General features: G+C 38.9%; 1 protein-coding gene across 10 annotated transcripts in view; it reads left to right on the top strand.

Moving 5' to 3' along the window:
- hdac5 (histone deacetylase 5) overlaps positions 1-17,347 on the top strand; it is a 275,728-nt gene that overhangs the window by 196,461 nt on the left and 61,920 nt on the right. For 8 of the 10 annotated variants that reach the window (XM_067968975.1, XM_067968972.1, XM_067968974.1 and 5 more), the window contains 2 exons: positions 2,108-2,371; positions 17,126-17,306. In XM_067968975.1, the coding sequence (XP_067825076.1) occupies positions 2,108-2,371; positions 17,126-17,306 (445 nt within the window). The remainder of the gene's footprint in view (positions 1-2,107; positions 2,372-17,125; positions 17,307-17,347) is intronic. The other 2 variants (XM_067968978.1, XM_067968970.1) reach the window with 1 other exon arrangement.

Genomic DNA, 17,347 nt, shown 5'->3' with positions numbered 1-17,347 from the left:
TGGTGATTACAGACAGTCTTTCCAACTGCCCGTTGCCAAGGCAATCACAGTGTGCAGACAGAGAGGTGTTTTACACGTAACCCCACCAGCGAACAAAAGTTATCTGTTTTTAATATAACGGGTCATTTGCTGTCTTTCTCTTCCTTCCGGATGTTTCTATGTTTCTGCCTCTGTTTTTTTTTGGTTGTTTGTATATTCGGTGGCCATGTAGGTAACACCTCTCTGTCTGCACACTGTGATTGCCTTGGCAACGGGCAGTTGGAAAGACTGTCTGTAATCACCAGGTATTGTTCTGTGATTTATAAATGCGAAGGGTTCGAGGATTTCATTTCCACATTCACCTGAGGAAGGAGGAAGCCTCCGAAAGCTTGTGAATTTCAAATAAAATTGTTGGACTATAACTTGGTGTTGTAAAATTGTTTACAATTGTCAATCCCAGTTCATCACCGGCATCTCCACATCATTGTTGTGTTGTAGGCAAACATTGCAGTCAATTTGCACAATATGAAGTTCCACACACAGGAGTGAAATAAATGACTGGTTAATTTTTTGGGCGGTGTTGGCTGAGGGAGGAATGATGACTAGGATACTGGGAGAAGTCCCTACTCTTCTTTGAAAGAGTGTAGTGAGATATTTTACGTCCATCTGAACTGGCAGGTATGGCCTTAGTTTAATGTCTCATCCAAAAGATGGCAACTCCAACAACACAACGCTCCCTCAGTACCGCACTGAAAGTGTCAGCCTCAGTTATGTGTTCAAGTCCAGGAGAAGGGCTTAGACTTGCAATCTTCTGACATAGAGATGAGCCAAGCTGACATATAATAGGCACATAATTGGATAGTTTGGTGCATACTTTAGAATCACTTGTTTTTTTAGAAAAGATATAAGGGGGGAGGAACTTTTGAAAAGAATTGAGATTTGAGAAAAATGACTACCACAGAGATGATAATTTGAATTAATTATAGGTGGTTAGATGTTCGGAACTGTGTTCTACTACAATCATAGTAGACTCTTGAATTGAAAAAGTTAAAAAGGATCCTGTTAAATACTGAGGTGAAAGTTCTGGAAACAAAATGGGTCAGCAAATGCCCATAGTTTAATATAACCACAACTTGAGTACACAAAGGCAGTGCATGACATGCAGAATATCAGAGAATCATATAAATTTCCGCACAGAATAAGGTTTTTTGGTCCATTGTGCTGGTACAAGCTCTCTTGTGCTATCGCTTCTAATGACTTTTCCCTGCTCTTTCTCCATACCCATTCACATTTTTCTTCTGCTGTCAATTCCCTATTAAATGCCGTGATTGACTCAGCCTTAATAGCCACTTCTTGGAAAGCATTCTAAATTTTAATAACCTTTAGCATGAAAATAAACTTGTGATCTCCACTTTTATTCTTTTAGGACTAATCCTAAATTTATGCCCCCCTCAATACTGATTTACTGACTAGTGTAAGTTATCTTTCACTAACTTTTCTTTCACAATTTTGAATACTTCTGTTTGGTTCCCTCTTAATCTTCTCTGCTCTGATGAATGCAATCCTCATATGTTGCCATGCTCTAATTTGGTATCATCAGCAAATTCTGATGATATTCCCTTTCTGCCTATGTCCAAATTATCGAAGTATATGGAAAACGAGAGGTCACAGCACTGATTCCTGGTGCATGCCATAGCTACGTTTGCTAATCTGATAAATGCCCATTAACTCTTACTGTCTGCCATCTATCCTTCAACCATAACTTTGTCCATGATGCCACTTTCCTTGTAATATCCATCTGGGCATGGTGATTATCAACTTTCAGACCCATTAACCCTATTATTAGCATTTCCTTGGTTACATTTCTATCGCCCTATATCCTCTTGTGTTCTTGCAGTCTGAATTACTTATGTAAAATTTGAGTTGCAAACAAAAAAGTTGTTTAATCTGAGGAAAATGATTTTACTTAACAATTTTAGGATAAATTGCTGTTCACTATATAGGAGCCAAGTCAAAAGTTGCAAACTTGTGCTTTCTATTCATTTAACATAAATTCTCTGGTGTTGGCTATGTAGATGCGATGGAGTGTGTTAATAGGTTTGTTTATTCATGTGACTATTTGTGACAGATGCTTTCCAAGTCAAGTGAATCACCTCGGCAGCCTCCAAGTCACCCCGAGGAGACTGAAGAAGAGTTGTGTGAGCAACAGGACATGCAGGAGGATCAGGCACCTCCAAGCAGCAGCAGTATCAATACTAGGGGAAATGAAGCAGCAAACGAAAATCTTGAACAGGATGCAATGCAGGTGAAGGATGAGCCACCAGATAGTGAAGAGGAAGATCAATTAGAAGATCAGAAAGAAGCTGAGGAACAACCTCTGCATTATAATCAGGTAATTCCAATTCTTTATTAACTTCCATCTCATATCTACAGTGACAGCAGTGGTCTTAGCCGATGACTCACTAGCCACCCACTTCTTCTCTCCGGTTGTTTTTAGGTTGTTTTTTGCTTTAGTATATGAAATTAATTTTATTGTCTGTGTAGACTTGAACTTTTTAAAAACCGTCAAAGGTGACAATCCCACTGGAAATGTCAATCTGATTTGAAGAGCAGAAATATAGGATCATTTTAATCATCACTGTGTGTTTTCTTGGCTCCAAGTTCTTTGTGGCTTTAATACTTCTTCGATCAGTTTATTGAAAATGCTGAATGAAAAACCTATTTATATTTAAAAGCAGAGAATGAGTGGTACAAATAGTTTCTTGCTTGTAAGTAATTTTGTTCTAAAGTCATAAGTCCCAAGTGACGAACATTAAGACAATAGACCTGACTAATTAAGGATCTGTACAATCATAAAATTTTGCAAACAGCTTTTGTTGTTCATATATGCTTGGGAAAAGCATAAATATTTAAATAGTACTGAAAATCTGTATTTTGTTTGCTTGGCATTTTAACTGCAAGTTTTCATTTACAGAGAAATTAAGACTCATTATAGCACCTGTTACGTACAAGTAATATCACCATAGGCTGTGCCAAGAATAGGTTAAGGATTCTTTATCTGGTAAATTCCCCAACACAGCAGTGCCAACAGCAGGTGCCAAATGGAGGCCAGGAAGGTAGAAGAGAAGCAAGGGTCATCGGTGTGGTTTGAGATATTGTGAGCAAGGTGCCTGCTAATCCTCTTAGTGGGATATGGTGACACAGGGAGTACAAAAGAAGGAAGGCGAAATATATTTTTTTTAACGTCAAGAAAATTACAAAGTTTGCACCAAAGCAGAAACATGCAAGAGATTTTTTTTTCCATTTAGATTGTGGTAATTTCAGAAACATCCTTTACCTTCCTACACTGCTGTAGTTGCACTTGAGAAACTTACAGAAAATAATAATTTGTACTTTTTTTAAATGTTCTAATTTATCCCTTACCTTGCTAAATGTACAAGGACACCCTAACATTTTAAGGCTACTAGTATCAGGAGCTTCAGTATTGGAATGATAAATCCAAGGTTAAAATCTGAATTAAGGTTCATTACTAGTGCCATCAAATAATATTATTGTCATGTAAAATAAATTTACATTTTCATAATATTGTGGAAGATGCCAATGAGATAAAACCCCTTTGTCCAAAGTAATCAAATGGTGCTATTTCCTGTAACTGCCCACCTGGCAGAGGGCACATGAAAACATGTCATTTATTTAGGGATTAAGATATGACTATCCAGTCCAAACCAGAATTAGTTTTTTCCCCCCAGTATCTGTCAGTCGAGATGCAGTACTAGTCGCGTTGGATTAATATGAGATATAGTACTATGGAATCTGTGATTAATACTGTGCCATGTGAGCAATATGTAGCAATAAATTGGAAACTTTTTCTTTGGCTGATTGATTTTGATTGCCATTGTTATCTTGTTATCTTAAAGTGAGTAGCTTCATTTGAATGTGCCACTTATAAAGCCTTCAGAGATTATAACAATGTGTAGTGAGAATATATCATTCTTTATTCAGTCATATTCAGTTCCCAAGAGTTTAAAACTGAATCCAGCATTTTTCAAAGAAACAAGAAAGAACCATTAATGTTTTAAATTTGTATTGGCTGTTGTGGCCCTTAATGAATCAGTTGACCCAAACATGATAAATGTTCTGTATTGATTATTAGCACCTAGCAGAGTGAATGAAAAAATTTAAACTGTTAGATTATCATAGTCAGAATTGGGTTAAACTAGAAGTTTGGTATGCAATCAAAGCTTTACCAGAAACCAATTCCCATGAATAAAATGCTGTCAATACAAGTGGCTGAAACCAGGGAAATTGGTTTTCCGCTGTCCTTTTCAGCTAGTCAGTAGTTTTCCATTTGACATAATCTAGTCTATCTTTCTTGAAATTGTAGTAGAAAATGGAATGTAACCACATTTGCAAACTCAAAAGCATTGTGCAAAAGGAAGTGGGTGTAGCTGCTGAATAGTGTTTGATGAAATTATTTATGTTATGTTGTTCCTATTTAAGGTTTGAGGATTGGATTCTTGGGGGGGCTGGAAAAATCTATTTTGAAACCATTTTGATGCAGGATTGTGTGAGGTTTAAGTAGGGTGCCTGGAATTGATTATGTGATGATATCATTGGGCAACAGAGTAACTACCATTGGTTTTGCAATACATAGAACATAACAAAACTTCCAAGGCAGAGCTCAAGCAAATTTGACAAGTGATATGTCATTTTATTCAGCACAGTCAGATCTACAATTGTTATTGTGCAGTATGCAAACTAGTTTACTTATTTGACTTTTTTGTGGAAATTTTTCTTCTTCTTCCTTCCATGTATCAGCTTGATTCGGTGGTACAATTTAAGATTTATTTTTTATAAAATGTTTTATCATTTAATGTATTTAAGGGGGAAGCTAGATAAGTACATGAGGGAGAAAGGAATAGAAGGATATGTTGATAGGGTGAGATGAAGTAAGGTCAGATGAGGCTCATGTGGAGCATTATCACCAGCATAACCTGTTTGGCCTAATGGCCTGTTTCTGTGCTGTAAAATTCTATGTATCACTCTCGCCTCTTGAGTCAGAAGGTTGTAGATTCAAGCCCCCATCTATGACTTGAGCTCATAATTTAGGCTGACTTTTCAGTGCAGTACTGAAGGAGTGTTTCAGTGTTGGAGGTTTTTTTTAAGGAGTGAAAGTTTAAAATTGAGAGGAGATTTGATAGAAGTGTTCAATCTCATGACAGGTTTAGATAAAGTAAATAAAGAGAAACTGTTCCCATTGGTAGAAGGGTCGAACACCAGGGGACGCGGATTTAAGGTGATTGGCAAAAGAACCAAAGGTGACGTGCGGAAAACTTTTTTACGCAGCGAATAGTTATGATCTAGAATGCGCTGCCTGAAAGGCTGGTGGATGGAGATTCAGTTGTGGCTTTCAAAAAGGTATTGGATAAATATTTGAAGGGAAAAAATTTGCAGGGCTATGGGGAAAGAGAGGGAGAATGGGACTAACTGGATTGCTCTTACAAAGAGTTGGCACAGACTCGATGGGCCGATTGGCCTCCTTCTGTGCTGTAACGATTCTAATCTAAACCAAGGCCCCAACTGCCTGTCGAAGTGAACATAAAAACTCCCATGGCACTTTTTGAAGAAGCATAGGGAGTTTTCCTGGTGTCCTGGCCAACAAATGTGCATCAACCAGCAACAGCAAAACAGATTAGCCAGTCATTCATTTCATTGCGGTTTGTGGGACCTTGGAGTATGCAAATTGACTGCTGCATTTGTCTACAAATAACAGTGACTACATTTCAAAAGTAAGGGAATCAAGGGATAGAGCGGGAAAGTGGAGTTGAGCTAGAAGATCAGCGATGATCTTATTGAATGGCGGAGCAGGCTCGAGGGGCCGTGTAACCTACTCCTGCTTCTATTTCTTATGTTCTTACTCATTGGCTATGAAGCGCTTTAAAACATTCTGAAGACCTGAAAGGCGATACATAAATGTAAGTTCTTTCTTTATTTCAGCCTCCCTGCATTGTGCACTTTCCACAGCTGAGAAGATGAGTTTGGAGACCTCTGCTTATGCCTGTATCAATAACAATGTATATTGAAGGTGTGCTGGAGCAGTCCTGGATGACTGGCTGTTTTCATTACCCCCCCCCGTACAGAAGTGTGCACAGTGCCCCATATTAGCACTGTTGAGATTGGGTATTCTCGTTGTGGCGAAGTGTAGGCAAATTGTAATGGAACTCTAGCACAATACGCTGTTATGCTGCTGCAGTTAGGAATGCCATGTGTATTTCCATTTTAAAATCAAGAAGTTCCAGTTTGCACATGTACAATTGTAGATGACATTGACTGCTGCAGCATGATAGTGTAAATGCGCTGTATTTGAGATGAAATTGGGCCATGGAAGTTTAGTTTTTAATTAAATTAAAGAAAATATTGACTTTTTTCAGTTAATTTTTTGTTCATTAAGTAAATAAATTCAACAAAATAAAATTAGACGGCATAATTACAGAGAAAGTATTCCGTTGACTTTGCAAAAGAGTTGGAGATTTGCTTAAGCTGGTACCAGATTTCCAGGGGCAATTGAATTTTTACAGTTGATTTTAAAGAATAAAGAGGATCAGATCTTAATATGACATGTGCAATATAAACATAACATAATTTATTTTTTAAAAAATGGTTGAGACCTACATAAGTGGCAAGTAACATTCGCGCCAGATAAGTGCCAGGCAATGACCATCTCCAACAAGAGAGAGTCTAACCACCTTCCCTTGACATTCAACGGCATTACCATCGCCGAATCCCCTACCATCAACATCCTGGGGGTCACCATTGACTAGAAACTTAACTGGACCAGCCATATAAATACTGTGGCTACGAGAGCAGATCAGAGGCTGGGTATTCTGCGGCGAGTGACTCACCTCCTGACTCCCCAAAGCCTTTCCACCATCTACAAGGCACAAGTCAGGAGTGTGATGGAATACTCTCCACTTGCTTGGATGAGTGCAGCTCCAACAACACTCAAGAAGCTCGACACCATCCAAGATAAAGCAGCCCGCTTGATTGGTACCCCATCCACCACCCTAAACATTCACTCCCTTCACCACCGACGCACTGTGGCTGCAGTGTGTACCATCCACAGGATGCACTGCAGCAACTCGCCAAGGCTTCTTCGACAGCACCTCCCAAACCCGCGACCTCTACCATCTAGAAGGACAAGAGCAGCAGGCACATGGGAACAACACCACCTGCACGTTCCCCTCCAAGTCACACACCATCCCGACTTGGAAATATATCACCGTTCCTTCATTGTCGCTGGGTCAAAATCCTGGAACTCCCTTCCTAACAGCACTGTGGGAGAACCGTCACCACACGGACTGCAGCGGTTCAAGAAGGCGGCTCACCACCACCTTCTCAAGGGCAATTAGGGATGGGCAATAAATGCTGGCCTCGCCAGCAATGCCCACATCCCGTGAACGAATAAAAAAAAACTGTAGACTTGTCAGATTCACATCAGTTGTAGGGGAAACCTGGAAAAGCATAGCTCGATAAAGAATCATTAGCCCAGATTCAGGTAGGAGACGTCATGCTTAATTAACTCGCAGGAGATTTTCAACAATATTACTGTCATGGAAAGGAAGTGAATGTTAGTATTTAACATTTTAAAAAGTTTTTGACAGCTTTTCATATCAGAATTTGAGAGAATAATAAAGTGCCAGATAGAAAATTGGCTTGAAAATGGAGGGTATCCATGAATGGAAATTCTTGAATAGGTGTTATGAATGAGGTATGCTAGAGATTGGTCTTGGGACCCTAAAGTTATTTATGTAACTTGGATCAGGGTGTTGAAAACAAACTTGCAGATGATACTAAAATTGGAGATAAGGCAAATAATAAGGAAGGATGGAACTAGATTCAAAAAGATTTGGATCTTTTAAGAAATTGGGCTGCGAAATGGCAAATGTAGTTCAAGTGTAAAATAATTATTATGGGAGTGGTTGCATTAACAGGAAGAGAGAATTCAAATCAGAAGAGGTGGTGTTGCTCCTCGGAAGTACTGGTGCAGTATAAGAGGGATGTTATTGCCCTTAAGATAACAATAATGATATCAGGAATATAAGATTAAAGAAGTCGGGCTTAACTTTCCCTGAGGACTTACGAGTAAATACAATTGTATAGTTTGATGCTAAACCACATAGACCAGAAGGACCCAGGTTTGATTACTGGTCTGTATTGTATTAGCTGATATCAGCTGGAGGACAGCAATTAGCCCCAGCATCCCTTGGCTAAGAAGGATAAAATTAGTCAAGGTTCCCACTCTTGATTGATATCTAGTGATAAACTATGTGTATATGGATGTAGTTTGTTATCAGATCGGGTCAAATGTGATGCCCTCCACAATTAATTAGTCCACCAGCACTCACTGTTCATGCTCGTACATGATCACTGCTCACTTGGTACCAGAGAGCTGCCAATACCCTTGGAACTGCACCATTCCAGTAGTCACTACCTTCCAGAGAAAAGGGAAGAAAATTGACAAAAAATGTTGATGCTTTTTCTTTTTGCACAAGGGAAGACTTCAAGGCAACCAAATAGAACAATCCATAATTATGAAGGTGATGTAGACAAGTTGTTCACCTGATGAAGTTTTGAAAAACTGATGGATGTGGTTTAAAAATTAAGAAATTAAAAATAGGTAGGGAATTCAGAGTGATCTCACATGAAGGTACATGAATAAGGTACATAAATAAATGGGTTGAAGAGACAACGAAATGTGCTTCTAGAAGTGAGGATACAGGGAAATGGTGAGAAAATAGGGTTGAGATCTATTACAAAGGTTAGACTTGTTTGGGTAAAAGGCCTTTTCCTGTTCCTAAAATATCCTGCATTATGACAGGGTCAATTTCATGTTGCTGTTCATTACAGTTGGACAAAATGCAGCTGGTTTTGTAAAACTGAAACTAAATAAAAAAATAAACAAACAAGCTTAAAACTAGAATTCATTTGGATTTTAGTTCATTTGATTATAACATTTTAGAAATATGTTTGCAAGAGTTCGCGGCAAGGTCAGATCCTGGACCAACCAGTTCCAAATATTCTGCTTTAAAACTGCCATGGTAGCCTTCTGAGAAAGTTCACAATACAACAGTTGCTACAGCCTGGAAGCTGTATTTGCTGAGTGCTAGTCTTACATGCTGAAACCCAAAGTCGAAAAGCAGCTTTAGTTGGCATCCAGGCTCGGCCACAGTCTGGAGGTGAGTTTTGCTGGCTCTTAGACAAATAAGAGAAGCAGGATATGGTGGCTGCAAGCTCCCTTTTGGAGTCTTTTTACAGTGGTAGCATCAGCAATGCTAAAGTTTTGTACTGTAATTCAGCTAGGACCCAACCTTACTGGAGGGAAATAAAATGAGAGCATCCTCTAGAGAATTTCACTCCAATTAACTTTGGAGTTAGGTTGAGCCCTGACTCTGGATTGACACAACGGGCCAGAAGTTGCTCCCTAAATAACGGAGGAGCTCAACAGCACTCTCCGTTTTTAGTGGCAAATTGAAGGAGCAAGATCCTGCGTTTGCACATGTGCAGTGAAATGCGGAAATCTGGAACTTGTTCCTAGTGGTTTGCAGGCAATGAAAGCTTCGAAAGGCCATCATACGCTGCAATCAGAGAACTCATTGAAAAAGCGCCAACTTGCTTATCTGCCCAGCTGGAAACTGTGTCACCAAACAGGTACACTTAAAAATACCAGATTGAAACTAAGTTTTAATGACTATTAAACACTAAAAATTAACCTTTAAAAATGTGGAGTCTCATATTATTCCTTGTTTTAATAGTTTTTAGTCATTAAAATGTTTTTTTAAATTAAAACTTTTTTTTTACTTTTGCTTTCTGTGTCTTTAATTTAATTCAATTAATTTTTTTAGTTTTTTATTAAAAAAAATAAATTTTTATTTACAATGACGTAAGGGATACTAGCTTTAAATGAATGAAGTCTGCTTGCCTCCTTTAAAAAATGCAGCCCGTGGGCGTGACTTCTCTTCCTGACAGATTTTGTGGGTGCGTCTTCTCCTCACAGACTTTGCCGCGCGGCAACTCACGCTGCGCAGAGGCTCGGTTCATAGCGCACATTTTTTTCTTAACGTTCACATTCAAGCAATTCGACGGCACAGGGCCCACAGTAAGTATTTTCGTTAATTTAATTCGCAGGAGCTTCAGTGAGCGTTGCCTCGCCGCTGTGTGCGATTTCTGGCTCAACAACTTTAGTGTCAGTCCAGAGCAATTTCCTTTGTACTTGCACTACCGCTAATGTAAATCACTATCAGTTAGTTGAAAAAGACTGATAACAAGCAGAGATGATGGTGACTCTGGAAAGCCCACAGTCCAGATTTTTCTAGGGCTTTGGCTAAGAAAGCGTGGAGGGTGGAGGAGGGGCAGGGCGGGATGTAGCAAACATTTAATTTTTTTTGTCTATAAGTACCATTCTTTTTTAGGTGGGGAAGGGTAACATGAGGTTACAGTTTATTATAGGAAAAAAAAGGAAAAGTATTAATATTCTGGGAATGCTGTCTCTAATTTAAACCGTGGCTGCAGTGTGTATCATCTACAAGATGCACAGCAGCAATTCGCCAAGGCTTCTTCGACAGCACCTCCCAAACCCGTGACCTCTACCGCCTAGAAGGACAAGGGCAGCAGGAGCATGGGAACCTCAACACCTGCACGTTCCCCTCCAAGTCACACACCATCCTGACTTGGAAATATATCGCCGTTCCTTCATCATCGCTGGGTCAAAATCCTGGAACTCCCTACCTAACAGCACTGTGTGAGTACTTTCACCACACGGACTGCAGCGGTTCAAGAAGGTGGCTCACCACCACCTTCTCGAGGGCAATTAGGGATGGACAGTAAATGCTGGCCTTGCCAGCGATGCCCACATCCTGTAAATAATTTTTTTTTTAATTTAAAATTTCCGTTCTGCAATAGCCATGCAGTTTTTCACAGGTTTGTTAAATAAGTGGTATGGGAGTTCTATTGTTAACTTTGTCAACCATTTTGCTTTAAATATCTCAATGTTATAGAATGGGAGATATTGTGAAATAGGTTCAGTTGTTAATGGCTTATCAGATTTACACTAATTGTAGCCAAAAAGGGTAGTATCTTTAATTATTGGAACATCAGCTCAGTGCTGTTCATTTTATTTTAACTTTGCTCATTTCTCTGAATGATGCACATTGATAGATCTGATCTGAGTAAACATGCAAGAAGCAGTATATTTGCCATATCTTGGAACCACACAATACCTATTTTAGAACATATTGGTCATGACTGGAAAAAAAAGTTCTAAAATGCTGAATTCAGATGATGAGCTTCAGAGTAAATCCTTTCTGATGCATTTACATTCTAAAAGTTAAAGTACATGCTTGCTCTTGTTTTCATTCTTTGTCATCAATAGTTCATCTTTCAAGGTGTTTCTTACATGGAGTGCAGTAGCAGCAGGCCTCAGTCAAGGCCTGGGAACTGAAACTGAGGCAGGCCCAGTTGTTGACCTGGGCAGCAGAGCAGAAGCACCTCATCCAAGAGAGTGGGGTGGCCTGCTGTTGAGATTGGAAGAGAATAGGGAGACAGGTGGGAACACTTGGATGAGCTTGAAGTGGCAAAAAAAAGACTGGGTCCAAAAACAAAGAGTCTGGATCCAGAGTTAACTTGGGAGCAAGTGCACACACCATTTGACCAATTTCTTTGATGTAGATCTTGGATCTGATTGGTCTGTGGAACCATGAAGTGTTACCAGGCATGTGATTGGCAGGGACAAATCAATCAACTTGATAAAAAGTCACAGAAACATTAAAGGTAGTCAATTATTTTAGATAGATAGATATAGCCATAGGCACCAACAAAAACTCAGAAGTTAACTCTACAATGGATTTGAGCATTGGTATTGTGGAATATGCTATTTTCATGAAGTGCTATTCTTTGCCCTTCTTACTGAAACTTTAAGGGGTTGAGGTTTGAGTCTAATTCCTCAGGTAGCATAGTCAGTTATTTACAGAACCAGTCTCCTTTGTTGAACTTCACAAATATTTATGTAAATGGCATGTTGAAAAAGTGTAGTTTTCATCAAGTTAACCCAATAAACTCTAGTTACCACTTCACAGTGAAAGGCAGGGGGCACTGTGAATACAAAGCACAAAGCCAGCATATTACTGAAGCTTTGCTTTATGTATGATTTCTGCCTTTGAGGTAATTTTTACATTCACAAAGCAAGAGAAGGAAATTTGCAATGACAATTACTTTGCAATTTAGTGCAACATATATTTTAATGATCTCTGAAATCTGTTGGGAGGTGATCTAGTTTTTGAAAAGAACATTGTACCGTACACATATAAAGAGCAGCATCATCACTGGAAACCGAATGAACTCCACCTCTAATTAAAGTAGGATTCTCTACAACTATAATATTGGACTGATGTCTGTTTATTGAAGCAGTATTTTTGCCATATCTTGGAACCACACAATACCTATTTTAGAACAAGTTGATCATTACTGGAAAAAAAAAGTCTTGGACTGAGTGTGGCCTCACTATTCTCTCTCAACCTCAGCAGCAGGCCTCCCCACTCTCTCGGACAAGGTGCTTCTACTCTGCTGCCCAGGACAACAACTGGGCCTGCCTCAGCTTCAGTTCCCGGGCCTTGGCTGAGGCCTGCTGCTGTTGCACTCCATGTAAGAAACAGCTTGGAAGATGAACTATTAATGACAACAAATGAAAACAACAACAAGCATGTACTTTTACTTTTAGATTGTAAATGTACTGAAAAGGTTTTAATTCCAAAGCCCATTATCTGAATTCAACATTTTAAAGGTTTTTTAAAATCATCTAATGGAGACTATGTGCAATACTTAGTGGCGGTGTGTCTCAGGGGTACAAAATGAACTTCAAACCAAGAATGTGGAGCACTTCATGAAATATGAGAGTTGATTTTTTTTCTTATTTAGAAAAAGCTAATTGCAGGTTATTGTCAAACATGTCTGATGGTGTTGTCCATTTTCGAAATCTCATTATTCCCACAATTGAATACATAAGCTCTTAGATACAACTTATGCAACCGTGCTATGCCTAAAGATGCACATACTGCTTTTAGAGATTAGTCCTGGAGCTATAACATGAAGTTATAATGTTGTAGCTTAGAAAAATGTTTTGCAGATTGCCAGTTTGCTGTAAAATATCATGTAAGCTTTTGGTTTTTTTTGCTCCAAACAAAGAAGCTAGATATCATGGCCATCTTTCATTCCACAAAAAAAATGTTGGTTGTCTGCCATTAAATAACTAGAAGCAGCTTTCATTGCAGCACTATGCCTAAACATGGGGATGTTTAAAATTCACTAAGAAGGGACAAACAATAATAAGTACCTTTACTTTGCTTCTCTAATAATCAAAAGATAATTTACTGTTATTGTACATAATTTTAAAATAAAGTGAAATAACACCAGACAAGTATTTTTCTACATTGATAGAACAATTTTTTTTGGAAATTTCTGGATTGAAGGAAGAGTTCCTGTTCACAAACACTGATGTGTGAGGCCCCTGATGCTGATCTAGCAGGCATGTTAGCAATAACAAAGATGGCAGTGGACTAATCAAGTACCCTGTGATTTTGTAATTTTGCTACCAAGATTATCATAAACACCGGTTTAGATGAAAGTTTTACTACTGGAATCCCTTAAAAGCTGATAACTAAATTTCTCCTTAAATACAGCTATCACTGTTTCCAGTGCAGATTCAGTTCATGTGCTTTTGGTTACCGGAGAGCAATGAGCCTTGGCTGTAATTTAGAAGGATAAGATGCAAATGCTGCAGATAAGTAAATGTACATGCCTCCCACTCATTTTGATTTGCTAAAGAAAGAAAAATTGTTGTTGTTGACAAAGTAGATTCAAAAATTATTTTAAACTCCTGTCTTTCCACTTTGAGTCCATTTATTTTTTTAATTCCACATACCTCTTTAGCTGAGAAAGTGGTTAGCACCTGCTCTGAGGTCTAATGGAAGTGATCCAAGTGAGTCAGATGCAATTTTTTCCTTTTCCAGAGGGAAAAAGGCCTGCACTTCACTTAGCACCCTAACCACCCTGTCATCTCAGTCAAGATGCAAACATTTGTAATGTGGAGGCAATTGCAGGCTTGAACCTGCATCCGACCATCCGTGATTACGCATCTGGAGTACTGCGTTCAGTTCTGGGCACCGCACTTCAGGAAGGATATGTTGGCCTTGGAGGGGATGCAGCACAGATTCAGCAGAATGATTCCAGGCCTAAAAGGTTAAGTTACGAGGACAGGTTGCATAGACTAGGATTGTATTCCCTTGAATATAGAAGATTAAGGGGTGATCTAATTGAGTTATTTAAGATGATTAAAGGATTTGATACAGCAGATAGAGAAACTATTCCCTCTGGTGGGAGAGTCTAGAACAAAGGGACAGAACCTCAAAATTAGAGCTAGCCCAATCAGGGGTGATGTCAGGAAGCACTTCTTCAAGCAAAGGATAGTAGAAATCTGGCACTCTCCCCAAAAAGCTGTTGAGGCTAGGTCAATTAAAAATTTAAAAACTGGGATCGATAGATTTTTGTTCGGGAAGGGTATTAAGGGATATAGAAGTAAGAAGCAAATGGAGTTGAGATACAAAACAGCCACGGTCTAATAGACTGGCGGAACAGGCTCAAGGGGCTGAATGGCTTACTCCTGTTCCCATGATTTGTACAACACTGATCCACTGTCACCTCTATCATCTTTAATCTTGCTCTGCAAACAGAGTAAGAAATAGATTATGTACAGTTCTTAACCCCATAACCATTCATTTTGTTTTGTTTGGTGGTTAATTGTGCGCTTATGAAGGTGAGAATGTTGGCGGTTGGAATTTGGGGGGGTATTCATGCTGTGCATTTGCACCCAGCAAAAGAGGGTTGCAACTGTCCAAACTTATTTCAGTTATAATGCTTAGAGCCAGCAGCAAGTGGAGAATTTCATTAAGTCCTTCTGGGCTGGAATCAAGCCTAAATTCCAGAACTAAAAGGACTTTGTTCTAAATGGCTGTAGTCATTTAATGAAATATTTAATGAAAAGCTGTTGCCATGCTATGAGCTGCTGTTGAGATTGTTTATTCTTTGACTCCAAAATAATTAAGATCTTTATTAAATTGTATTCACAAATAGAGTGTATTATTTTTACTATACAGATGTGTGTGTGTGTTACACACATGAAAAGGTGCGGGGAAAAAGAGTTAATGGAAACTGATAAAATCCCTTGCACCTTTAAATTTAATGTCAAGAAAGTTAAATTTATCTAAAAGGTGAACTTTCTCACATAATGCACTTTAGGTGGAATTCCCTCCTGTGCAGAATGGCTGTCACTGCCTTTCCCTTCTATGTTGGTATGCAGCTCTAAGCAGTTTATGGGAAACAGATGCTTTTTGTTTTATTCTTTGCTGCCTGACATTGTCCTGTTGGCAATATTAAAAATATTTTCAAAGCTAACTTAAATTATAGTGTCTCCTAAGTAAATATATTGGATAAATACACTGGGGAATTTTAAGATGTCTGTCATTGACTTTTGGCATTCTTCAAAAGACTTGGCCACAAGATCAAATTTTTTTTTTTCATAACATATTGAGAAAAGCAACTGATTTTTTTCGTATGATGTTGTGGCCTCCAACCTCTTAGTACAAAGGATCTAGTATTTACAACAAATGTCTTCCTTCAGAAACTGCGAATCATCTTTTCAGACTTCCTGTTTCTGACAGCAGCTAAAAAGGTTTATGATGAATGTCATTTGCCGATTTGCTTTAGGCATATTCTGTGTGTTATAATGTTGCTCAAAGGGTCTTTTTGCAGTAATTAGACTCAAGGCGGTCTGTTTTAGAAAGGGATGGATTCTAGGAAGAAAGGTCAAGGTTAGCAATCTGTCTAAACCACAGATCTCTAAGAAAAACGTAAAACTTCCTATAGGTAGCGGTCAGGATAATATCGCCTTTGATTATGGTAAGTATGCTATCTTAACTGCTATTTTGTAGTGAAACACGGGAGGGTTAAAAAGACCTCTTGCTGCGTAAAGTGCAGCCTACCATCTGTTGCATAATAATTTTTAATATTTATACCTTCCGTATAAGGTAAACTCTTGATCTCAGCATAATCATCTGCGAAGGCTCTAAGCAGAGGCGAGGTCTACCCCAAAGGGAGGAAGACAAAATCAAAGGACAGGTCAATGGCTTGTCATTTTCATACTTCCCCAACCAGCCAGTTTTCAGTGTGGTAGGCAGAAGCCTAGAAGTACGCCTTCTCCCTGTCCTTCCAGGAGATTGGTGCATTGTGTAGAGGACCTTGGATAAAATGAAAAAACTATGGGGGAAAATGTAAATTAAAAACCAAGTTAATTAGACATCAAGGTTTAGCACAAGGATTCAGTTGGTGGTTAAAGAAAACGGCTACATTGGTTCCTTGGGAAAAGAGAAGGGAACCCTGTTTTAGGAAGTTTTTATTTAGGTGGCACAGTATGCAGGTTTTCAATTGTGAATCCCCTGATCTTGGTTGGGCTGTTAGGAGGAGACACAAAGTAGATATTGTATACTTCCCCAAAGCAAGGATAACTAGGTGGAAGAGATATTTTTGCCCACCTCCTACTACTCAGTAAGAGCAGGGTCATCTGCGCATCTTCTCAACCAGAGAAATTGGAACATAATTTGGAGACGGTGAAGGTGTAAGCAGAAATGTCATTACGCATCCGTGTTTAAAGTTGATATGGATGGTACCAGTGAAAATGAAAGTTTTCTCTGATAGAAAGGTAAGCTTTAATGAAAGTAACTAGGTGGGAATGCAAACAATTCCTTGATATAACTTTGATTAATTATGACGGAAACATTTCAGAAACTGTGGGATGCCAAGTGAGGAAAAAGAGGCTTCGTTTGTTCCATCGCACTACAAGAATAGACAATGTGCTTATGAAGTGGAGAATGACCTGTCCCTTTGGTTTTGTCATCCTCCCTCAGCAGAAGCGTCTGGCCTCTGCTCGGAGACTTCGTGGATGATTGTGCTGAATTATTTTTATTTTGAATTATTTTTATTTTCATTATTTTTTTACAGTAATGGAAAGTAAGTTCAGCTTTTTGTTTTTCAATTTTTACAGCAGCAATTCTTGGATCAGCAACGCATGCAACAACTTCATGTGTATCAGGCTTCTGTAGCTATGGGAAGTATGTCTGTGACAGACAGGCATCAACCACTCTGCAGAGCCCAGTCCTCCCCAGCAACTGCAAACTTATTAAATCCTGGTACTGAGAAACCTGTCAAGCACCTTTTCACCACTGGTAAGGGAACTGCAGAAAAAGTTTAAAGATCTCAAAGTAAA

Source organism: Heptranchias perlo, chromosome 30 (assembly GCF_035084215.1).
Source record: "Heptranchias perlo isolate sHepPer1 chromosome 30, sHepPer1.hap1, whole genome shotgun sequence".
NCBI lineage: Eukaryota > Metazoa > Chordata > Chondrichthyes > Hexanchiformes > Hexanchidae > Heptranchias > Heptranchias perlo.
Note: the sequence above shows the minus strand (reverse complement) of the source record. Positions and strands in the feature narration are given on the sequence as shown.